The following is a 26,525-nucleotide window of genomic DNA, read 5'->3' as shown; positions in this document are numbered from 1 at the left end:
CAGTTTCTTTGTAATAAGCGTGACAAGAACCTGTAATTTTTTTCTACCAATATTGTCTCGAGGTTGAGTCAATTATCAAGTCGCAAACGTTTCGTCCAATTAATTGGCGTCATTACCGTCTGTTTTTACTATTAATATTAATATTAATGTTGTATAAAATAAACAGGTTTTAAATTAATTTATGTTTATTATTTCCGATATATCTGCATAGAGAAATAATTTTGCATAATGTATAAAAATTGTAAGAATTAATTTTTCATTACAAAAAATATGCTGTCGCGACGCTGTTCGTATGCTGTGAATTATTCTGTCTTATGTGATATCTTTTGCTTTATAAAATAATAACTAATTGCTAATTGTCAATTGCTTTACGGCACAAAATCATAGAACAGGTTCCAACACAATTAACATACGCGCAAACACATTTGCGTTAAGTTTAATGAATAAGTATGCAGCTGAAAAACCTGTAAATGTCGATTCAACTGTGTCTACACATAATAATCGATTTTATTTGGAATATATGCTCTAAATATTAACTACTCGATAACTTTAATATTAATCGACATTTCGTCGATTAGTTCAAAACTGACTGCGCGCTACCTGTGCAGCGTTTGGAGACCCTACTTCTATTTTTTTTTATGAAAGCTAACAGGCTGGGGAACTGTGGAAATGGCTCAGATAGTTTCTATTGATGTTTATTTAATAAAGTTAATTGATTCCAAACGATTACGTTCACATACAAACTTAGGAATTAAGAAAAACTAATGGTGGACACCCAGGTACCCTGGGTGTGTAACAACGTGGTAAACGCTGGATGATGTGCACATAAAGGTTAAAGAAGAATCATAAAATCAATAACGCAGAAAATTACCAAACTAAAGTTAAAAACTTCTACATTTTCTCTTGCCAGTCGAATCACATTAACGAGTATGAAATTTTTTATGCATTTGATACGTCTTTTCTTTGTGTTAACACATTTTACAATTTATTAGAAAGTTTTGCTCTAAAGTTTTATTCTATTTAGAAAACTAAAAGGATAACTAATTTGCTTTAATTTTACATAAATTTTGCATTTTTGTATATCGTGTATATTAACTTTTCTGCGTTATACGAGTCAATACATTAGAAACCGTAAATGTGCGAGATCATTAAGTTTATTTCTTAGCATTCCTGCTATCGCGCAGGGATAAGTTTCTTGTCATCGTGCCATACAGAGAAAATGCGGTCACGCAACTGTGAGTGAGAATTATGCCTCAGTGATGAGCAGCTCGCGACGCAAGTGACCGAACACGACCGGGCGGGTCACTGCGAGATATTTAATTGATTTAGGTGCTGAGAGCCAGCCGCGGCCTTTCCCATCGACCGTCGAGAATGCGACCGCCGGACGGAATTCCCGGGACACGTCGGGATCGCTTGCGGTCAACAGGAGACGCTTCAAGGGGAATCGGCATGCGGTCATCGGAGGATCACGATCCTTCGGTGTTCTCAGCGCCGGGTTTGTCTTGAAGCACGAATGCGTTGCTATTTGCCCGACGTTACAGCTCGGACATTGATCGTGCGGACAGTTCGAGTATCCCGTTCGAATGGAAATTCATCCAAAACGTCATTCTCTCATGCTAAATGCTTATTTTACGTTGCGAAGAAAAGTTTGCTACTTTCTGTGCATCCTTGAAAATCGAAAATTATATTTATATTTCTTAAATTATATCCGTGCAATTAAGTATCAGTAATGAATTAATTAACGAATCTTTTCACGAAAATTCTGATATTTATATAAAAATTCTGCAACATTTATTTAAATCCGGAAATGCCAATCAAATAAACAAACTAAATAAAAGTGACCGTAATCAGTTGTTCAACATTTACAATGCTTTATTGTGCATTTGATTTTTTTGTGTATAAATATTTCTATATTTATTTTTTGTGATTAAAAAATAAGGTATATGGTAATGGCTCCTATTACTGTTCCAGCCTTAATTAGTGTGTCTATGTATTTAAATAAAGAATAAAAAAACTAATACAGATAAATAGAAAAAAGTATATTTTTAAAATTAAGTTAAAGTATTAATATATGTGTTATAAAAGAAAATGTTCTATTTTTTAATTATTAAAGTGTAGTGAACATTGTTTGAAAGATACATATTGGCTACGTTCGGAAACATCCATTGGTGGTGTGATTGCGTGATTTCAGTGGAGAAGTAGTGAGGATATCGTGTGATTCACATGTAAATTGAAAAATTCTAAAGTATTTTTACACACGGGTACAGCAAAGATTTTATTTTCTGCAAAATAAAGCAATTACATTTTAATTAATGTAAACAATAATTACATAAATCGTTGAAAAATAACTGGTTTATATCTGTACATAAAATATAAAAATTTATATGTATTAAAACTAAAAATAAAAAAATACAAACTAAACTTTAATTTTTTTTTTTATATAGTTTTGAAGCTCATTTAATAACTCACCTTGTATATCTTGGATAAAAAAATTTCCATCGCTGTTCAATAGAGGTTTGTCCTCATTCATAATAATCTTGTGCCGACCCTCTATTAATATTAGATTATTAGACATTGTAAGTATATTGATCTGTAATAAAATTTAATAAACTGTACAAAAATTGTGTTTGTACAGTGTAATTTTTAGCACAATGTATGAATAAAATATAAATCTATATTAAAAATATAATTGTATATTAAGCAGAAAATAAAACATTAATCTAATTATGTGATAATAAAAAATCAATGGTAATTATACAGGTTAAAATAATTTTATTAATATTTAAAGTAAAGAACCTAAACCTAAATAGATATATTTTGGCATATTGTCTCTATAATGACAAAATTTAAAGATTAAAGATAATGGTATTTATATTTAAAAAATACATCCTCATACAACATGAATATCAGTAAATAAAAAAAATTTTGTAATGCTATAAAAATTGTAACAATATGCTGCTTATTTTTCCAGAAACACAATTAATCCATTATTATTAAATTAATGATTCAGATAAACGTTGCAATTTTATGCCGTTACAACAGCATCATAAAGTATGAAACGTTTGCAAATCCAACATGACATGTCTACTTGAAAACTATATAATAACAAAATCAATAAATTTTTACATGTATGTAAGATATACATATATAACAGTTTAATGAATAATAAAAAATGCTTTTTATATATTAATTAAGTTAACTTACATTAGCACCGAACTGTGATACGATAATGAGAAGAGTATTTGTGCAAATTACGCATGCGCCACCAATTCAACTTACTTTTTCGTTGAGTGGTTTGGTGGTACACGGTGTGACACTCTGTGCGTTTCCGAACGATCTCATTTAAGTGCACATCGAGTACACACTGGTGTTTCCGAACACTTGGTGTGGATTGGTGTGCACACCGGGGACGTTTCCGAACGCAGCCATTAGACAGGATTTTAAGAAATTTACTCGAATATCTTATCAAAAATCTTAGGAAATGTTTACTCAACAGAAATGAAAAAATTAATTAACATTATTTTTACTGTGTATAATGTAAATTATATTGTATATTGGTTTAATGTAACGATAAAATAGCGAAATAAGCATTCATAAAGTAACTTTTTATTTTTTGAAGTAAATCCAGTAATAACGCGAGAGTTTAAGAGTTGTACATTTTAATGCATTTTGCTATATCCGGCTGTAGCTAATCTAATTTTTGATCTCAAATGTTATATGTCAGTCATATCTATATGAAAGTTATAAAACGTAGTGTTATCAGAAAATTTGAAATTATAAGAAGTATAATTGAAATAATGATTTATATATGTAATATCAATTTAAACAATTAGCTTACACTTATTATTTGTTTTAGTAATTACATAAAAAAGAGTCAAAAACAAAAGCGTATATAATGTATAGCAAAGAAATCATTGCTAAAGCCTTTTAGGAGCAGTAAAATCAAGAATTCTGATTAATACTGCTAGTAAAATTTATAGTTCCGTGATTGTCTCTGTGTAAATTTATAAATAAATATAAAAATGAAAAGATTGGACCAGGTATTAACTTTAGAGAAAGAAAATAATTTTATTCAATGAATTCTCCACATGAGTATATTTCCATATTCGTGCCTATCTTACAAATAAGAATTATTTAATCAATAGTGTGGCAGTATTAATTTAAAATATGGAATAACTCAAATTGTCTTAATTAATCATCTTTTTTATTAATTGGGAGGCACATAAGTATAGACAGATACATTAATCGGGGACATATAAATATGGACAGGCACATTAATTGAGGGCACATTAATATGCTCATCACTTGGAGAAGCACATTAATTGAGACAAAAAATGTTTTTCTAATTTTTATTAAAATAATATAAAACATTATCCGTTTTTACTTGTAAAAATAATTTAAAATCTTTTTACTTAAGGAAAAGAAAGCAATTGATAAATCGATATTGATTATAAGCAAGTAAAATTAAAACTATAATTTTTAATAATTAATTGAATAATGAAGAAGTTTGCTTAAAAGCACACTAATAGACAACTATCCTAAGTATATTACAAATAAAATCAACTATTACAAGCATATTTCAAGTTGAATAAATTTGTAATTTTTGTCCACTCATGATGAACAAAACAAATACTTTCAAGGAAATGACTTGATATTGATTATAATTTTGATTAATTATGGAGTAGTTTGACTATTGTTTATTAATGAAGTATATGTGACATGGAAATTAGTGCAATTAATTCTTTAACGTCACTTTTCTATTATTTTTAGCGTCGTATTTCAAGATCAAAAACTGGTTAAAAAAATTTTGCTAGGGTTACTCCTTATGTTTTTAAGGGCACTTTTGCAAATGCCGTAGCATAAATTGATCAAAAATTTAATTTAGAAAAGATATGAGCAAATTATTGCAAAAAAAATTAGAATTTTTTTGTTTTAAATTTTGCAAATCTATTATTTTTGAACGGATGGGTCTTTAGAGAAGCTTTAAGAAGTAAAAATATTGCGTCATAAATGTTTGAACTTTTAGAAAGTAATTTTAGATTATAGAAAATTTAAGATGGCGGCTCATCTAGTCCTGTCGCGTAACTTTAATTCATGAAAATCCGAAGTTTCTCCAAAACTTACGTATAAAAACAGACTACTGGTAACTATGTGACATTTAACACACGCGCGCGCGCAGGACATGCGCGAGCACTTTTACACATGCATAATTTTTTAATTATTTTTCTTGTTATATGTTTCTCTTAGTAAGTATATTTGAAAACGTTCCTATCTCTTTATTACGCTATGGAGGAAATGTTTACGTTTTGACAACCATTTTAGAGCCGTTGTCTTAAATTTTCGATAAACTAAAATTACTATTTGAAAGTTGAAACTTTTTTGACGTGATATTTTTACTTCTTAGAGCTTTTCTGAAGGCCTATCCGTTCAGAAATAATAGCTTTACAAAATTTGAAATAAAAAAATTGTAATCTTTTTGGCAAAAATTTGCTTTTTTTAAATTACATTTTTCATCAATTTACGGCATTTACAAGAGCGACCCCAAAAACATAAGAAGTGACTCCTAGCAGAATTTTTTAAATCAATTTTTAATCTTAAGATACAGCGTTGAAAATGATGGAAAAAAGTGTAAATTCGGATGTTAAAGAGTTAATGATAATAAAGATTTATTTTAAAATTGTTAATATTGGATTAATAAAAGGAGTTAGAGAAAAGTCGCAAATAGTGGCATAGGTCTCGTAAAGTAGCATCCCTTTATTTCTCGAAAACTAAATATTACATGATGTTATTTAAAATGTATGATAAAAATATGATATACTTAAATAATTAAAAAAATAGAAACATGTAATTCAGACATTTATGGCATTTTACTGTATAAAATTTGCTATAAACAAATTCTCTAAAAGTGAGAATAAATTTTGCATAATTTTCTTTGCAAATTGCATTTTATATATATGTATATAGTAATATCATATTAGATTATTTGTTGTTACATGTGCAAAGGTTTTTTCGTGGCCCTCTATCAGTTGCAAAGTTGCCGATTGAACACGGATACTTTTCTTGCCCAAGTAACTTATTTCCCCATCTATTAAGCGTGCGGAAAATTCGTGCAGGATTTATTTTTGCACTACTATTCCCTCAAATTCTGCACGTTTGATCTCTTTTTAACAATTTTTCCCTTTAATTTGACATTCGCGTTGTACCATATTGCAACACACACATGATAACTTTCGCTTCATCGCTTTTGTGAAAAATTAACCCTAGTCATAACCTGTTAATTCATACTCAAGGATCACACTTCGACACTTAGATAACAAAAAATATTGTGTTACATGTACGGATTGGCTGTTTCCTCACTTGTGCGAAACACACTCGGCTCATATATTCACTCCTCTCATTCGAAGGAAATAGCCAATTTTCTCTACTTGTAATACAAATATCTATTATATGTTTGTAGCTTTTTCTAAAATTGTCTTGTTTATATTTTATATTAAATAAATTGTTTATTTTTAAATAAATGGTTTATTTTAATTTTTTAATTTTTAAATTGCTTTTATTTTTAAAATGTTTAATTCTAGTCTTCTTATTTTATAAAGTTTATTGTTTAATACATAGAAATATATTTTATTACCTACAATTAATTTATTAATTTATTTTATAGTTAACTTCTCAATCCGGGGCCATGTCTGGATTCTATCATTACTGTTTACTATGTCAGTATTGGAGCTCAATTCCTCATATATGTATTTATGTCGTGAAAACATTAATTGTTAAAAAATATAAAACAAAATATTATATAGACTAGTTTACATTTACGTTTTTAAAGTTATTTTTAGTTTTTATTTAAGAAATATTGTCCAAGAAATGAATTGGTATGCTAGTATTGATAACTTCTTTCTAAATATGACCATGGTGTATTTCTGTTAAAGCTTGCATGAATGGCGAATAATAGCTTGCTACTCATGCAAGCGAACGCCACATAAATTACATATGATAATGCAAGGTATCATAATCGCGTAATACGTACCGTTCTGCAAATCCGTTATAAGCGACATTAGCTGCGGACTAACTTTGTTTGTGTCAATAGCGTAGTATCATGCCGTTATAATAATAATAATATACGCTTATGATAAACGATTCTTGTTCGCAATTCTACTGACATGACATGCGGTAGAGTGGCCACGCGTTATTATGGTCGCGTTATTAGTGCGCATAGGGCTTAAAGTAACACTTTATTATTGAAATCATAACATGTTTGATTGCCGATCTTTGATCGAAATAGTTTCACTTAATTTAAATTTATCAGCATTAATCTCTATATTCATTAACATGTATATCTTCTTCTTACATACGTAATGCATATTTACTTTATTAAAATTATTTTTTATTAATTATATGAATATTAATAGTCGATTTTCTATAAATTTTTGTGCATATTTCTTATTTTTCTAATTAAATATTAATTTTGCTCAAAAAATATTTACTTGTAGAAAATATTTATCCAACATGCATAAGAAACGCAAATAATAACCAATTTCTGTATTTTTTGCGAAAAGACATCTATTTGAAAGGAAAATAATTATAGGATTACAGCACATTAACTTAAATTATTGGATAACATAAAACTGCGAAGATTAACACGAATAATATAATCCGATAAATACATTTTATTTACGTTTAGATCAAGTATTAGCAGTTTCTGTCATATTTTATTGAAGTTTTTTTTTATTTTTTTTAAAGTGAAATTATTTTACTAGTTTTTACATTGATAAGATTTCTTGTTCTTCTAGAAGAATTAAAAATTATCTTAAGAAAGTTATTTTGTCATTTAATATGTCATATTTTGCAGAATATTTGAAGAAAACAGCCAATTTTTTTTAATGCATATTATATGGATGAATTAACGGAATAAAATATGAATGTTAACTATTGTAAACTGAAGAATTTGTACATTTTTTTCCAATGTGCAATGGGTGAAATATTTACTATAATCTCTATTAATTTATTAAAATAAGTTAAACAAAAACAAATTATTAAAAGTAAAATTTATGTAAATTGATCAAAATTCTAGAAGAAATTTATGAAACCTAATTGTTCGCCATTGCATCATGAAAATATTTTACACTTTTATTAATATTTTGTGTTCCTAAGAAGTATTTAATTAATTAAATTATTATTAAAATAAAACAAAAATTAAATTTAAATTTATTTTAACATTCTAATCGAGATATACATCAACAAACGTTGACATTTTATTTAATTTAGTGTCTTTTAACCCTCATAATAAAATAGATGATACGAACAAATAGCAAATTCAAATGTTAAGATACATAGTTGAGCTTTGAAATGAATATCTGCTTTGACAAGGGATAGGATAACGGTATCCATCGGGAAGACTCCCACGGATACGAATGCCCTCAAGCAGAGCAAGAGCCTCATTATTTTCGTGATCCGGGAACGAGTAAATTCACCCTTGGCAGAAAGCTCGTCATGAGATACGGTCTGTGGCTCATTTCGTCACCGGATATGCTGCAATTCGAGGTGGATTTCGTGTCCGAGTAAGGTCATTGCTTTGAGGAGATGATGAGGCAGGTTGCGCGTTCCGACGGACGTGATCGTCCGACTAGTCGAGGAGAAAATGTTGACGCAGCCAAATGCCGTTGATTAGTCGTTGGTTTTCTACGAGGCAGGAGACAGGTGATATTGCAGCTGTCTCTTCCGATTTATACGTGTACGCATTTTTTTCAAAGTCATAACTATTCATCTTTTGTTTGGATATATTGAAAAGCGTATTAGGCCTATTTATACCAACATAGATTAACTTTAATCTTGGATTAACTTAGATAACAAGTAAATTAAACCGAGATTAAAGTTAATCTACGTTGGTAGAAACAGGCCTTAATCGTTTATATATATAGTGAGAAAAAATATTGTTGAGTTGACAAAATTATTCAACTAAATTAAAATTTTGTCAGTTCAAGAATTTATGCATTTAACTTAAACGCACAAATTTTAATTTAAGTATTTATATAGTTAATTGACATATACAATAAATACTTGAATAGACAAAATTTAATTTTGTTGGAAAATTTAGTCAAATTAATTTTTTTTTTTTCAGTGTATATACACACATTGTGTGTGTGTGTGTGTGTGTGTGTGTGTGTGTGTGTGTGTGTACGCATACATATGTAAAGAATAATACATATCAACATGTACATATTGAAGAGGAGATGTGTACGTATAAATAAAAGTATAATACACGATTAACCGAAAAAAAGAAATTTATTGAGGTGAGTTGTATTTAACAACGTAATTGTATTGTATTGGTTTTCAGTGTCAGATGGTTAGTATTGGCGAAGTGTACAACCATACGTGCGTTTACGATTGCGAGTCTTAAAGGCATGTCGAAAATGATTTGTAAACGTATTAAGAAGTATTTTGATAGGGTCGCGGATGTGATTGAACCAAATAGTCAGGACTGAAAAGAAAAAACAAGGTTTTTAGTACTTATGCAGTTGTGGATTGCGTGAAGAATGTAAATTGATAATAACAGATCAGTTTTCTTATTTAAATAAAGATTGGTAATTTTCTTGCAAAGCAGGAAATTTTCTTGTACTAATTGTGTTTTAAGTTACGTAAGGCAAACTAGCTATTAAAATTTTTTTGAAAATTGATATGTTTTTAAGTTAAAATCTATGTGCGTCACAAGTTTTCAATCGATAAGTGTTATCCATTACTCGTAATATTTAAGCTATATTTATTGAGGATTGATGAAAGATTAAATAACAGAGAAATATATAAAAAGAATTTTTAATTATTAATTGATTTTAATCTTATTGAAGAATGCAAGATGTATAGTTTAATAGAACGGAAGTAAATGAATAGATGGGCATCATACGCGGAAATGAACGAGTAAAATCGGCCAATTTCCACGAGGAGAAGCAATTTTTGCAAGAAACGTGCCTCTATCGCGAGTTAACAAATTCCTGATTGTCAATTTTTCGTGAGAGCGTGCACGGAATATCATGGGCATACTTCCGTGTCCAGACGTGGTTTTTTCGCGTTCTTTCAACTATTTCCTCCTTTCTGATCGTTTCAACTCTCGTTCCGCGCCAAGACGTCGAAAACAATGAAGCGGAGATTGCCATGAGGTTTCGAAGAATGGACCCTTGTCACGTTAGCTCACTTACATTTATTTTTTCTGTTCTAAACCATTTTTTGTATTATAATTATTGTATTTGTAATAAGTTTTGTATACATTTTACCATAATGTTCTTATTTCTTGAAATTAAATTTAAATATGTTATATAAATCAGTGACTATATATTTGTGTGTGTGTTGCAATTTGTAACAAAAGTATCACATATCATACATAATACGAATTATAATTTTTGCTTTTTTAAGGCTTTTTATGGTTAAGTATATAAGAAAACTGTTAATCAATTTGCATGCTAGAGATACGCTGTTAATTTCATAAAAATTTATTGGAAAAATAATTTTATAAAGCTCATTTATTATTTTTTCGAGAGGTTATTTTGTATTAAGAATTTTTTTTCATACACGTAGATTGGGTGACTTGTTTCCGAGTGAATTCCTTTCCGACTCTCTTCTGTCTGTAAGAAGAGGAGGATGTCAAAGACGATGAAACGGAAATTGCCACGACATGTCGAGGAACAGAGTGGCGGCACGTATCGGGGATTCGTTCCTGAATTATATCCATCTCTATGACGTTCTCCTTCATCCCATCGACAATGGTTTATATTAGAAAGGAGATGTTATATAGAATATTTGACAAAACGGATGCTCAATTAAGTGGAATTGTTGCACGAGTGTAAACGGAACTTCTTCCTTGTTACCTAATTTAATATTTCTCCGTATTTGAAAGGTTTGTCATTGACGGAGTATAAGGAGAATTGAGAGGAAGTTAATTCGTTTCGCGGAGCAAACGAAGTTGAAGTAAATGTTGTGGAAGAATCGTAAGATTTATTTAAAAAATGTATGAGGGATGCACCGTATTTTAGAAAATGAGATTTACGAAGATACAGGGAATGCCATCCATAAAGTAGAGCGTACGAAGGATTTCGTTTGCAAAAGTCTACCGTTGAACGTTGGGGATCGTTTTCGTACCATCGCACCGCGATCACGTAGTTGTGGATTTCAACAGCATCCGGATGCAACGACGCATCTAACAATATTAGATGAAACATCGTTGCGTAGCAACGGTTAGAAATGAATATTTCAAGCGGATATCAGAAAACCACGTGAGATTTGAGAAAATATTAATAAAATGATTTTGATAATAATGATTTTGTTACAGTGCAGTTTATTGATACAAATTAACTGATTTTTTTATTAAGAAAATCTTAAGAGAATGTTTGAAATAGCAAAAGAAAACAGTTGCATAATTGTAACGATTAACATAAAAAATTATATGTGAAAAACTTATGACTATTATTATGAAAAAATAATAGAGTAAACACTGAATAAAAAACTGGCAAATATATTATTTTTAAGAATGCAATGTAAGTTAAAAAATTTACACTAATGATCGAAAATGAAAGGAAAACTTGTAGTTCGTTTGCAGTGCAGAGTATATTTAATGAATTTATTATTAACAGGTCAACGAATAATACGAATTAAATACAATTTATAATATAATCGCAGTATTACATTAATTATTTTTATGAATGGTAGACGAAGTAAAGGAAACTGAGACAATGCTACTACATAAATATTTAATAATTTATGTTAACTGAAGTTGAAAGTATAATAATTAAAGAGTGTAAAGAAACAGAGAAGGAAAATAAATCGCAAAAAAACATTTAGTCTTATATAAGTTTTTTTCTCTGTCACAATGAAACTAATAGCGTCTATAATTTAGATGGAAATAAAATAGCGCACCGACATAAAAGAAAAATATTTGTTACGTGATTCAACCTAAAATATACAATCGATGAAAAAATGATATCTTTTGTTTCATGTCATGCATACACTAACTTTCGATGTATTGAAAAGTATTTTCGTAACTTGTAATTCTTTAACAAACTTAGAATCAATTTCCTCTCAGCAAAATTGTCGAGGGAGGTTATTTTCCACAACTTCTCAATTTTCAACATGAAGTTTCTTAAGAAGTGAGCGCCGACTGAAGTTTATGTTGAAATAAAGTTGCGCTAAAATTAATCCAAACAACAAAGTTTTGCTATTTACTATTTACATTCTTCAGAAACATACCTTCCAAAGAACCTTTTATTTTTAATGCAAAAAACTTTTTATTTAGGTTTTTCCAAAATTTTTTGATAAGGAAAGATTTATTTCAGATTAGTAGAACCATATGCAAAATAATTTTCATTTGATCAGAGATAAATTCTGTTTAGATACTATAAGTTGTCTTTATATCTATGATCTATTCTCAGAGTTGCTTTTGTCCGAGCCTCTATATTTCTCTTCAATTAAATTATTGGCAATTCTCACAAACTATTGATTATGTCGGGCATTATTGATGGCTTGAATTAAGAAGATGTATAGAAGGCATTGAACGGAAAAAGGTACACAGCACAAATCGTAACGCGATGCGGCAGCGAAGAGAAGTGTCTCGATTCAAGTTGAAGGTTTCTAGCTGTTCTAACTACGTACCCAAAAATGAGATTTTTGATCGACTAGAAGGAAGGTGATTTTGAATTAAATTTTTCGAAGTGACTGACAGGTTCGTTTGATCAGAAACTCAAAATTATCTGACACCCAAGTTTTACTAGTACATTTCTTGAATGATAACGATAACTTCTTCCGTTATTGTAACTATTGCTTCCATCTTTTTCTTTTCTTTCATAAGACAATAACTAGAATCGTGAAGATGGTAGTCCATCAGTGAACTGTACTTTTGCAAATTTTTTCGGGGTTTACAATATCTGGAGAACATATAAAATATTATCAAAAAAAAGTTCTAATTAACCGTGAGATTGGATATACAATCCTTTATCTCGAATTCTGCTTGCAGGGGCATATTGATTGTACGTTTGAGTTGCCTTTATTTTCTGTTTATACTGATAATATTTTCTTTTCTTTTCATTTTGGACTAATTAATAGTTTTCATATAACTTCCTTTGAAATAAACAATTTTTTGCAAATTTCTCTTTTATTGCAGTTTCAAAAAGCTTTTGAATATGGATAATGTTTAAGAAAAATTGCACTTATTTCTATTATTTATTTTGTTATACCGATTTAAAGTTTCTTTCTTTTTATTGCCATAATTCTTTCTCATTTACTCATCTTAAATAAGATTTTATATCCGTAAAAGTGTTTCATCCCTGAACTTATCGATTTTTTAATGCAAGACTCATCGAAAATGTCTCCAACTTTTGTCTCGTCGTGCCCGTCAGTAGAGTTTCTCGTTGCCAGTGCCCTTCGTTGACCCGATTGTTTTACGAAAGTTTGAAATTGCAACTCGTAAGCCGTGCTTTATGTTAGCCCAAGGGCCAGGGCGGAGGGCGAACTGTAAAGTATTGCTTCGTGTAACAGGGCGCATGCATCTTGGATGGCTGCGCCGTATTCTAGACGCGAGGAATGCCGACAATGCTGTGAAAAACTGGAAGGAACGAAGAAAAAGCGAGTGGTCATGGGTGGACTGATTTAGCGGATATTCGAAGAAAAACACGGAAATTAGATTTAAAAAACCAGATTTTATGGTTAATAGGGATTAATTAAAATTTAAGATTACTGAATCATACAAGTTGCGCTTGCATTATTCAGTAATTTTGAATTTTAATTGATTCCTATTAATCATTACCATAGACGTACCTAGGATTTCTTTGGGGGCGGATGGGAGTTATTAATTCTGTTAACACATACAGAAGCAATTTTTTGTGTTAATGCTTTGTTTTATTGCTTGTTTTAGAGCTTAGAATATCTTCTTGTTCTGATTTTCAGAACATTTTGAGAAAAATCTTAGATTTTGCTCTAACTTTTAAAATCATAACTTTCAAATTATACTTTTATTTTTTTCCCGAAGAAAATAATATTTGATGTAATACAAAATACTTTACACATAGTTAAAAGTAAAATTGTATTCTATAATTAAAAATATAGAATTAATAATAAATGTCGGCGGGGATTTGAACATCCCCTTCCCTAAGTACGCTTGTAATCCTTAGTTAATTCCTGTTAATCATAAATAGTACACATTGCATACGTTTTTTATCAAAGAATTATTCTCTACAATAATTTTCAAGTGCACGGAATTGCATGTCATGTATACGCTTCAGATAATTATTGCTCTTTCCATTATGGATACATTAATGGCATGTAGAACAATGTGAAAGAAAAATGACAAAATTGAATTTCAAATCTTAATTCTCAAACAGAATTTCCACGTTTTGCACGCAGAGCACGAGTTCTTCGCCAATGTGCGTAGCAAGAGGATATTTTATGTCCTTTCTTCTTAACCGAGCGATCGATAGGGTTCATGAATCTATCCAAACCTTTCGGTGAGGAGATAAATCTTCTCGATCTCCTCTCGATATTTCTTTCTTTTTTCCCTTTCTCTTTTTCTCTCCTTTCCTCCCTCTGTCTCCTCGATGCGTGCCGATCGTTTCCTGTCTCACGGACGTGATCTATCGGCGGATCTCCGATGATACGATCGAGTTTGCGCATGCAGACTGCGCCATAGAGACGAACTATAGGGTATCAAGATGCGACGGCACGTGATTATCCAGTATCCCAGCGTTTCTGTTTTGGAAATTTGGCAAACGCATGCCATTGTTTGCAGTTAAAATTTGAGACTTTCCCTACGAGTGAGATTTTTTTATGCCATGATACTTGTGATACTATGTGCAGGTTTTTCAATCTTCCTATTTAATGATATTACGAATTTTTACGAATTGTTACTACGAGAAACTTTTATTTTCCACGAATCTAATCCGAATTTTACATAGCACACTTGTAAGAGAGAGAGGGAGAGAGAGAGAGAGAGAGAGAGAGAGGACTGAAGTTTTTTGTATAACAGATACAGAAGAAGAAATTTTTCTCTTATGCAAAAGTATGAAATGAGAAAATAAGTAATTACTTTGACGTAGTCACAAATTTTATTGTTGCAATCTTGTATTGCACATGAAATAACTTAATTATTTTTCTATTGCTTGAATGAAATATTGCGAGCTAGGTCAGTCTTTTGATATATCGGATTAATTTGAGAAAATGGTACTGTTGCAAATAGCACAGTAAAACACGTTGTATTTGAAATAAACAAATCTCGTGCCAAAGTCGTCGCGTCGTGCGTTGTTCGGTGTCCGAAATTAGTCGAATATGTGTGTCTCGATTGCTTTGAAATAGTTAGAATTTTGCTATATAGTAAAACTGTGTTATTAACACGACGCTAAGATCACATCCATTTGCAATGAGCCGCACAATAGAAATTTGCGTGTTATTCATTACGACTATCAGCTAAGTTTTATTAAATCGGCCGTTACGGTGGTAGAGGAGAGGGCTTTTGGAGTTTCCTCGTTTGCAAGCTGGAAACTAAACTATAATGCGCGAGTTGTGTTGTTGAAACACCCTCATTGTCGCTCATGCCTACAGACACCATGCCTCACCGACTGTCGTGTCGTTGGTTGGCGAAGACAATGCCCATGGTGAAATACAGTGTGCGACGATATAACAGCTCGCGCGGCCGTAGATGCAAACTTACTTCTTTAAAACGCTTATGTTGATCTCGATTCTATACTTTGTTTGTTCCCGGTTTCGTTTACTTTCAGAATGCGATTGATACGTAGCATTCATGCACATCTCGATTTGCAATAAATTTCCGTTGCCATAACCACAGGAGCAAAGAGTTCGTAAAAGAGTTTTTATTACATGTCCGTCGAAAGTGGTCTCTTATGTGTAATTTTTGCGTGCGCAAAGTCGCCGATTTTAATATTTTAAGTAACATTATCACACAGTTTTTGTCCTTTAATATATGGCGTAACTCGTGGCGAAAAACTTTTCAGCACGACTTTTTCTGTATGTTTGATCATTTTTCAGACTTTTACCTTTATTACCACACTCGCATGCACGTTATCATCTTGCGACATGCATACGGTGACTATCACAGAATTATCACCGCTTTCGCTAATCTAATCAACTAACCTGTCAGTTTATGAGGACTCAAAGACACTTAAAGACCCCCTTTCGACACCTTTCGTTAAAATGCAATTTTTTAACTTTTTAAAGACCGTAGTGGGGTTTTAAATGGATCATAGAAAAAAATGTGGACTATTTTATTGTTTTATATCGCGTGCTATAGTACTTTTTATTTGACGTTTGACACTAGATTTTAAGCGATCACATAAATCACCTTACAGTCAATGTCAACGGAAAGAAGTTGCTTTTTCTGCACGATAAAAACATTTTTAATTTTTTTTCCTTAGAATTTATTTTTTAATTATTTATAAGATATTGAATTGACACTTAATTTTTCTGACTGATTGATATCTATTTGGGTATCATTTTAGTTCTTTAGGGTACCATTAGTGGTATCAAGCCTAAGGCTTGAAATTTTATTTTTTTTTATTGACGTTTACAGTTCTATTGATGCATGTATGGTTACTTGAAATATAAGGCCAAATGTCAAATGAAAAGATATTTTTACACAGTATTCTAATTAACTAGAAAATTAACAATCTCTGCGTCTATTTGGTTTATACTAGGGGATATTTAGGGGTGTTTGCGACGCAACTCTCTTGAGATGGTCTTGGGAAGGTTCATAATTTTGATGAAGGTAAACGTAAACACGAGTTGTGATGGAAGGTAGGAGCCGCAGAAGAACTAAAAATTGATAACCCTGGAGAACCTTACTGACCTTTGATACTTGGCTTGAATAGATAGCATTGCTTTCTTATTTTAGAATGTTTGTCCTATTTTTATAGGACAGACAGGTTTTGAAAAATCTGTTTTGTATTGTTATAAATAGCGACCGACAATAAAATAAGCAAAGATATAGAAATTGATATATGAATTGATACGTGGTTTTCTTCACAAAGATAATTTTTTTATACGTACAAAAATAAACATTATTTTAAATATGATGGAAAAATATTTGATATTTCTTTGTTTTTATTCTAGAAAAGAGAATCATGTTTTCACGCTTATGCATATTTTACAAATTTATTTGAGTTAAAATATAATAGATGTAAATATGTATATATAATTGTGTGAATTCGATTAACTTAATTTTATTTATTTATTATTTTTTGTAAGCTTGTTTTAAAAAATTGATATTTTACACAATTCAAGGTAGAAATTTTTGTATAATTATGTGTTTTTTATTTGTATATTTAAGTGTTATACAAAAATATTTAATGAACATTAGAACACAACACGCATATTAAAATATGTATGCTCAAAATAAATGTATGACATACACATTTGAAATTATAAGTAAAATTCTAAATAATTATAAATTGTGATTATAAACAGAGTACTACAATAAGTACAATGACGTTGGGGATACTTTTTTATAATAGGAAGTTTAATAATAGGATAGAAATGCTTTAATCAGCTTAACGGAGTACACAAAGTTACAGTATATCATAATTTATAGAATCATATAATGTGTGTGTGTGTGTGTGTGTGTGTGTGTGTGGGGGGGGGGGGGGTGTAGCAAAATATGAAAATTGCAATGCGTCAATATGATACATGTATACCTAAAATCTAAAAAGAATTTTTTTTTGTAATACATTTTAACATTTAGTTATTACAAATTACATTTTAAACTAAAAATTTACTACTAAAATACTTTTTAAAATATAAAGACTTTCATTAAGAAAAATTATCACAACAGTTTCTGAAATATGATTTCAGAGTTATTCATAAAATGAAACTGAATCTTGCCAGGATGTTGAATTTGTTTAACCGCATTTTTATTATAAATAAGTTAATGGTAATTCTAGTTCTTGAAAACAGAAATACATGAATTATTTTATATTTTGATATCAAAGACGTGTATTATTGTATTAACGATTTTGTTGACAAATATATAAAAATGTAATTTTGCTTTCACACACGCACACACACACACACACACGCGCGCGCGCACAGTCTATGTTTGATATTGAGAGAATCTGTATCAAATTGATTCAGTTCAGGTGCACTTTAATTAAATGCAGTTTAAGAGAAAGATATCAAAGATATATGTATTACATGTAATATAAGAAATATATTTGTGGTTGGAGAACACCTGCCCTTACGTGTATTTACGAATTATACATTATTTAAAATAGTTTTACTAAACTATTACCACAACAAATTATTAATACAGATTATAAAAAAAAAATATTTTATAAATAAATCATTACAATAAATGTTTAGATACTTCAGAAATTATTTTTATGTTTTTATAAAGTTCTCTGTAGAGCTGTGTTATCACGATATCCTTTTCATATTATATATATATATATATATATGTATATATATAGTTTATCATATATTTTATTACACAACAAAATTTCATAAAATTTCTTTTTGATTAACGTGTCAATATACATTTAAGATTTAAGTTATCGCATTTGTTGTGTCAGATACACACTAATGCATTATTATATTGAATGAATCTCTGCCACAGCGAGATCTCCCCTCTCCCTTTCTCTTTTTTTTTCAGCTGAATATTTTAGCATTAATCAACAGAGATTCTCATGGAGCGTGCAAACGGTTGGCTAAAATATTTCGTTAGTTATATTATTCCACAGGTACGGATCCAAAAATCCCGTCTGGAAATAAGCATTAAAATCTGACGTGTTGTACGAATATGCTATTCTAGTTTTTATATTTCGCTATGTTTTTTTGCACGAACACGAAAATTTGATCTACATGGCGATGATCTCGTTACAGATGCCACAATTTATCTAATCGGATAACATTAGATAGAATGCCAACAAATTGACATGTCATAATTGCCAGTGTAATTCTAACAATAATGTTGATAAATTTAATTCTAAGAAATGTAAAGCAACATTATTGTCCAATTTATCTGAAGCTATCTTTGTAACATATCTATTGTAATATAGAATTTTTAATAAATCGGCAAAAAGTCGGTGAGAAGCAAATTCTTTGTGAAAAAAATAAAAAAGACGTATAAAATAAATTTTAACTTATTAAATATTAAAAAATAACATTCTTTAAAAGTAATGTTTTAACAATTTTAAAAGTAATATTTATTTATTGAATTATGTAATAAGATTGTGATTAATTGAGCGTAAATATATGTAAATTATTTAATTATCAATGACTATGTTTATACATCGGATTCAGCATCGGATTTGCAAAACTGGTCAGTTATAGCTATTTCTCCCGGAAGAATGGAATGATTATGGTTGCCCAGCTTTAGAAGTATAAATGTTATTAAATCCGATTAAAAGTGTCGTTCAAACGTAATCACTTACGTATTATGAATTTCTTAAATGTGTTTTCAAACAGTGCTTGTGCATTTTTTTGCATTTGTTATCAGTTTTATCGACTTTTGCATACTTACGATATACTAGATGCAAGTCACTTTTATATTTGAAATTATTTTTCTCAAAAACTAAACGTTCAACAAAAGAAAACTTGTGTATTTTAAATAATTTCTTATGAGGATAATCTTGTACTATGATTTATTATACTATTCTACAGGCAATTCTTTTAAAGTTATTATAAAACTAAAATGACAAGCTCTAATGTTATATCATTCTTATGCTTATGTCATTCTTATTTTTACTATATAGCATATCACTGTATCACTATATTATTTTATTAATGTGTTCTTCCTTTTTTCTGTTTTAGGTAAGTAAGAATGTATATTCCGCATTTGTTTCTTCAACCGATTTAAAATTACATCTTAGACTTCGCAACGTGAAAATGTAAGTACACCATGTAACCGCAAATAATGTGATTCTTTAATATAACATCGCAGTTGCGCATGTTGAAGTAAAATTTTTCTAAATATTTTAAAACACATAATAATACGTTAAATTTTTTCATAACTAACTTAATATTTTTCTATTTTATTAATAATTTATTTTGTTGCGAAATAATGAAAAATTTAATTTAATACAATAATTTTGCACGTCTATTAAGCTGGCACAGTCATTTTAGCACAATCGAATAAAACTTACACAGAAATTTAGTGCTCTTTAAAGCTTAATGCTCTTAAAAAAATTGCTAATTTGTTACTCAAGTTCGGATTTTTTTGTTCCAGCCCAGAAAATTGTGGCTGTGCTAACTCAAGATTAAAGTTAGCACAGCTACAGAAAAAAATTTTGTTTTATTTAAAAAACGGTAGATTTTTTAGAACTAATTTTTTGGTAATTATTTACTCTAATATCGATTTATTTGCTCTATTTTTAAACTCCAAAAACTATCCCTGAAGTTATCCCTTAGTTAAAAAACATTCTAAAAATTAAAACAATAAGATTTTTCGATTAATAACGGAAATACACTGCGTAATAAATTTTTATTTGGTGTATTTCGCGAGCAACAAAATCTAGAAACACATTGAAGAAAAAATCCGCTGAGCAACAAATTTTTTAAGAGTACTTTACTCTTAAGTCAAATCCAGCCCAGCCACGGAATTTTGCAATAAACAATTAGCAATAAATTTTTAACCGGTGTATTTCGTGAAAAATAAATTTTAAGAAAACGCTGTCAATCGATATATCTCATTAATTTACAATTTTAAAATATTGTGCTAATGTACAGTAGCTAGGGGTGGTTTTTAAGAGTTAAGGTTGGAGCAACAAAATTAAATTTATTATAAACGGTGAGCAACAAAATTCCAGAAGCGTTATTAATCGAAAAATCTTATAATTTTAATTTTTAGAATAATTTTTTACTAGGGGCTAATTTTAGGGGTGGTTTATGGAGTTTAAAAATGGAGCAAATAAATCGGCATTAGGCTAAATAATTAGCAAAAAATTAGTTCTAAAAAAATCTACCGTTTTTTTTAATAAAAATTTTTTTTTCTGTGGCTGTGCTAACTTTAATCTTGAGTTAGCACAGCCACCATTTTCTCCCAAACGGTTGGAGCAAAAAAATCGGGACTTGAGTAACAAATTAGCAATTAAAGAGCACTAAATTTCTGTGTAAGTTTTATTCGATTGTGCTAAAGTAACTGTGCCAGCTTAAAGAACGATAATTTTACTGTGAAATTACGTATTCGTACCGGAAATACAGATTCAAGTTCAAAGTTCATCATTCATTATAAATACTAGTACGATGATTGCACATATGACAGAATTAGTCTAGCTTTGCAAAATTACGGAGATGTAATCGTCGGTAAATATTTGACAAGCGTCATAAGTAAAACAAGATAAGTTGATAAGTTAAACAAGTATTAATATATACAATTGTGTTTCTTCTATAATGGGTTTGGGAGAAATATACAATTATTTATTCGTAGAATTATCACGTGAGTAATTTTATATTTATTTCTTTAATTTATGTGATTACAACTTTTAGTATACAATACTAGAGAAATTAAATTCTTAAAGAAAACAAAGGATTTCTATGTTAATAACACTTTGATTTTAATTTTAAAACATTATTATAAAGCTTGCAAATAAATATAAAATTTGTGTAACATATGTGATATTTAATAGATATAGCAATCGACTTTACATGCCTTTTTTTAGATAGAAAAAGTGATATTTCAAATAATTAAGTTAAAAATTGTCTGAAGAATTTCAGGAACAAATTTTTTGTAAAAAGTTTAAACGGTTTTTGCTATTATTTTGTTTTTTATTCATTGAAAATAAAAGCGCAAAATGTACCCAATTTTATAAAATATTTTAATATATAACAAATTTTTTTGCTTTAAATAGAAATTACTTGTTTACAAAAAATTGTTGTTTGCCTGAGTACAATACTAGTAAAATAATGATTGCTATAGTATTGTGTACTTGAAAATACTGATTAATAAAGTTTGATTAAAGAGAAGTCATGCAAGAAATTATTATATTATTTAAAAAATTATATTTTTGCAGTCTCATACACTCGCGAATGGCCACTCATACCTTCGCCACTTCCATTAATGTTAATAATTCTCGGATATTTGTATTTTGTTCTTTATGCTGGTCCTCGTTACATGAAAGATCGACCGCCGTATGATTTGAAAACCTTTATCTTATTTTATAACGTAATTGAAATTCTAGCAAACATATGGTTTGTAAAAGAGCATATATCTGCCGGTTGGTTTAAAGAATTCAGTCTTGTGTTTGTTACGTGTAGAGCACGTAATGCAATGGGTCTTGATCCAATTAAAGTATGTATTTACACTATAATAATTATTGTAAATATTATTGATAAATTACAATATTCCTACATTGACAATTAAGAGAAAATATTGTTAATTTGACAAAATTTTTTCAACTAAATTAAATTTCTTTAGACAAACTATTTATGCATTTAATTGAAATACTTAAACTTTAATTCAAGTATTTATATATTTGATAAAAATATATAAATATTTGAATTAAATAAATTTAATTTAGTTAATAATTTGGTTAAATTAACCAATTTTTTCAGTGTATAAAAGATAGTACCTACACTGAAAAAAAAAGTAATATATTCAATAAGATATGTTATTGCGGGCTGCCAATTACAGATATACTCAATACAATAATATATTGCAATATCAATATTGTACTTGCATCAATAGCAAATATTATTGTATTGAGTATTTTATGTAGTTGGCAGCCCGCAATCACATATGTTATTGGCTATATTACTTTTTTTTTTCTGTGTACTAACAATAAGTAAATTTCTGACTTTTAATAATATGTATTATTTTTTGCACATTTAAAAAGCTATATTAATAGCTGTTAAATAGATTTTAATTAGCATAAACAATATTTTAAATAAAAATCTGTATTTATATATTATTTTGCATTTTATATATGAAGTTCCAGAATTGATTTTCTATTTAATTAAATATTCTTTGGTTCTTTTATTATTGACTATTATATCGATTTTTATGTGGACAATGCTTATTATTTTAATAATTGTAATACTTTATACATCTTGTAAGTTACATTTCAGATATTTAATATGATATGGTGGCTCATGTTTTTAAAACTTTTCGATTTTGTCGAAACGTGCGTATTTGTATTGAGAAAGAAACAAAATCAAGTCTCTGCTTTACATGTGTATCATCATATATCTAATGTGATATTTACTTGGCACTACTTGAAGTATATATTGGATGAAAGACTAACAATTGTTACATTAATTAATTGTGCTGTTCATATAATCATGTATATCTACTATTTCATGGCTGCATGGAGTCCGAGACTTCAACAAACGTTATTTCCCATTAAACCATATATAACTAAGCTCCAGATGGCAAGTATCAACATAAAATTTTATAATTAAATTGTACATATAATGTTATACTTTTTATTTAAATATTTTACTTATTTTTATTTACTATTATTTCCATCTAAATCTGTTAGATAGAAACAATTAGTTGTTCTATCTAAATTATTATTATTTCTATTTAAATTATAATTGTATAATATACGTTTGTATTTCAGTTTTTTAATAATTTTTCTTTTCTTTGTGAAATTAGGTACAGTTTATTTTCTTGGTAGTAATTTTATCGAATGGTTTCCTTGATGCAACTTTAAGTTTCAATTGCGAAATAGGATCCACAATATTGAGAATAGCACCTATCTTTATTGGAAATTTATTCATATTTCTATACTTATTTTACAATTTTTATAAAAAAAGCTACACTAAAAAATTACATAAAAAGAAGAGTAATTAACACATTAAGAAATAATTTTATGTCTATTACAATATTAAGCAGAACAGTTAAGTAAATATTACTTTTATTATATTTTTTATAGTTTAAATGTTCTATGATTGTATCGTAATTTTTGTATATTTAGTTTTTGTTTCTTGACTGATACTTATAGTTTATTTTATCTGATGTGAAATTTTTAAAGTAACTTTTATTAAACGTAAATTGAGACCACAAAAATATATAATTTTGAATGTATTTATTATTTATTTATTATTATTTAACCCAAAACCTTTTTATTTACATTATAAGCATTAACAACTTTGTTTATTGAAATTTTTTATAGTTCTACAAGATTGCTTCTATTAATATTTTAATAAAAAATATTTTACAAGTAAATTTTTTATTTAATTTGATCTGATTTGATCTTTAGTTTTAAAAAAGTAAAGGATTATTATTTTTAAAGTAGCGATTTGTTATTTTTTCAGTAACAATAACAGTAATTAGTTATTTTGGAGAATCATTAACGAATAATGTGATAACGAATTACTGTTTTGATTTGGTAACGAGTAACAATAACTATATAGTAACGATAACTGTTTTAAAAAATAACTTCTATCTTAATATACATATAATGTTATATTATTATACGAGGAAAATTTTATAAAAATTATTATTATAAAAAAAAAGTAAACAGTAAGAGCGGATCAAGGAAGGAATTATGAAAATTTTTACTATGTTTTTCATTAAATTGCCATAGTATACTACTCTTTATGTATAAATCTTTGATATTTTTTCTCATACTTTATGGATATTATCGTAGTACATGATAATTTTTGATATAAATTTTTCTTTGTGTAAGTATGCATATTATTTTGTAGTCTTTACATTCGATATCTTATAATTTTATTTTAAAATTAAATTTTTTCCCACTTTTTTGCAATTTGAAAGTGTGGACTCTCTACGTTTTCAAAACATTATATAATAACAGTGAACATGATGTGCAAATATAAGATTTAAGTCATTACATTTTTTTATATTTTACTAAACAATATAATTTCATTAAACAAATACTGCTAAAGCCATACAAATTATCTGTTCTACTCTGTATAAAGGTGCTGATGATTCATAAAAGAAAGTACAAAAAGTAATATTAGAGGTTTTGAAGTGGAAATTTTATTTTGCAGTGCGACAACATTTAGTCATATATTAAAAACAAGGTGATTTATAACATCTTTGATTGAGAAATTGTCTTTTATGCGGATTTTTCTATAGATTTAACCACGAATGATTATCTTTGCCGTCCCAACATTATTAGGCTAATATTTATTTTAAAAAGAGATGACAAAGACCCAATAAATTTGGGAAAACTTTATCCACTTAAAACCATCAATATTTCTTTCCACGAGGGTATTTATCAGTTTCGATAGATAGGCCAAAGTCATTCATGAAACAATGGAAATTATTTCATACATTAATTTTTTTTTATTTTTTATTAATAAACTTTAAATTTTATTAAAAAGGCACTGAATTTATTTTTACATCTATCTTTATATCCTTATCTTTTTTATGTTACTTTGAGAAGTATGTCGGGTTTTAATCTTTTTTTTAACTATACTGTAATTTGAAAGGCTTGAAAATAATTTTTAAACGACGTAATTAAGTTGATGACAATTTAATGTTTGACGTAATACGTGCATGCATTTTATACGTAAAATTATATTATCTGCATTCAGGGTTATGGACCACGATGTCATGAATCTAAGTCCCATAATCATCGAATGTAATTTGATTACATTTTTATTTTACTTGTTATGTACCTAATATGAGATTTGTTATAATATTTTTATAATACTTTTGTAATATGTAAAGTCGCAAGTGTCAATTATTTTTTTACATATATTTTTGATACTTTTCTGTGATACTATATATACGAGATATCGATACTGGTGTGCAAAATCCGTCAAAGAATTTTTTATTTATTAGAAATAAAAATGATTTGGAAGATATTTGTTTGTAGCGTTCCATATTCTCTTATAGGTTCCATAATCACAATACCTTTTTTCTTTTCAGTAAATTGTTAATGCACGTATGCAATGTATAATTATGCGTCTTAGTTGTATATGTAGAAGAGATTTTCCCACAATTGGATACTGCTTTGTTCCAAACGATATTAATATCTTTGTACTATCAATGGAGTACAAAGCACAGTTATTTATGGCACTTACAATCTTTATGAAACTATAAACTATAATAGTAGTACGTTACTGATTCTTATTTTGGAATCTTACCAATTTTGAGAAAATTTTAGGTGTCTAATACTATGGGAATACTCTTTCTTATCATTTCTTCAAGTTTATGTTTATTATTTATTATTGGATTTAATGGATTTCATGATTTTTATATATAAAACAAAATTATTATTCTCTCTCTTAAATATTTAAATTTGCAATTCTCTCTTTTTAGTTTTTTAATTTATTAATAACAAATATTTTTGTTTTAATATATTAAATAATTTATATATTTACATTAGAGAAAAATTTGATAATAATTGAACTTATATGATAGTAATTAACTAAAACTTTTGTGAAATAATTGTAAATGTTTGGTTGTTATTAGTTTTAATATAATTAAAACTAATAATTATTACTGAATAATTCAATTAAATAAACAAAATATAACGAACTTGGCAATGCAAAGTAATAAATACTAAGAAACAGGTCGATACAACGAGCGTGTTTAATAAACTAGCAGGCTGATTACAATGATAAGAGACATAAAT

General features: G+C 28.4%; 2 protein-coding genes across 2 annotated transcripts in view; both read left to right on the top strand.

Annotated features, from left to right (window-relative positions):
- LOC105834482 overlaps positions 1-26,525 on the top strand; it is a 289,072-nt gene that overhangs the window by 148,421 nt on the left and 114,126 nt on the right. The gene's annotated exons all lie outside the window — the stretch shown is intronic.
- LOC105840542 (elongation of very long chain fatty acids protein) lies at positions 21,217-23,794 on the top strand. The gene is made up of 4 exons (XM_028194310.2): positions 21,217-21,412; positions 21,987-22,264; positions 23,041-23,343; positions 23,570-23,794. The coding sequence occupies exons 1-4, from the start codon at positions 21,367-21,369 to the stop codon at positions 23,765-23,767; spliced, it is 825 nt and encodes a 274-aa protein (XP_028050111.1). The 5' UTR covers positions 21,217-21,366; the 3' UTR covers positions 23,768-23,794.

This window comes from Monomorium pharaonis, chromosome 2 (assembly GCF_013373865.1).
Source record: "Monomorium pharaonis isolate MP-MQ-018 chromosome 2, ASM1337386v2, whole genome shotgun sequence".
Lineage (NCBI taxonomy): Eukaryota > Metazoa > Arthropoda > Insecta > Hymenoptera > Formicidae > Monomorium > Monomorium pharaonis.
The sequence above is the reverse complement of the archived record's forward strand: the minus strand, read 5'-3'. Positions and strand labels throughout refer to the sequence as shown.

Coding starts and splice junctions, on each gene's coding strand:
- LOC105840542 (XM_028194310.2), top strand. CDS start 21,367: ATGGGTTTGGGAGAAATATACAATTATTTATTCGTAGAATTATCAC. Junction 21,413..21,986: donor TTTATTCGTAGAATTATCAC/GTGAGTAATTTT, acceptor ATATTTTTGCAG/TCTCATACACTCGCGAATGG. Junction 22,265..23,040: donor TGGGTCTTGATCCAATTAAA/GTATGTATTTAC, acceptor GTTACATTTCAG/ATATTTAATATGATATGGTG.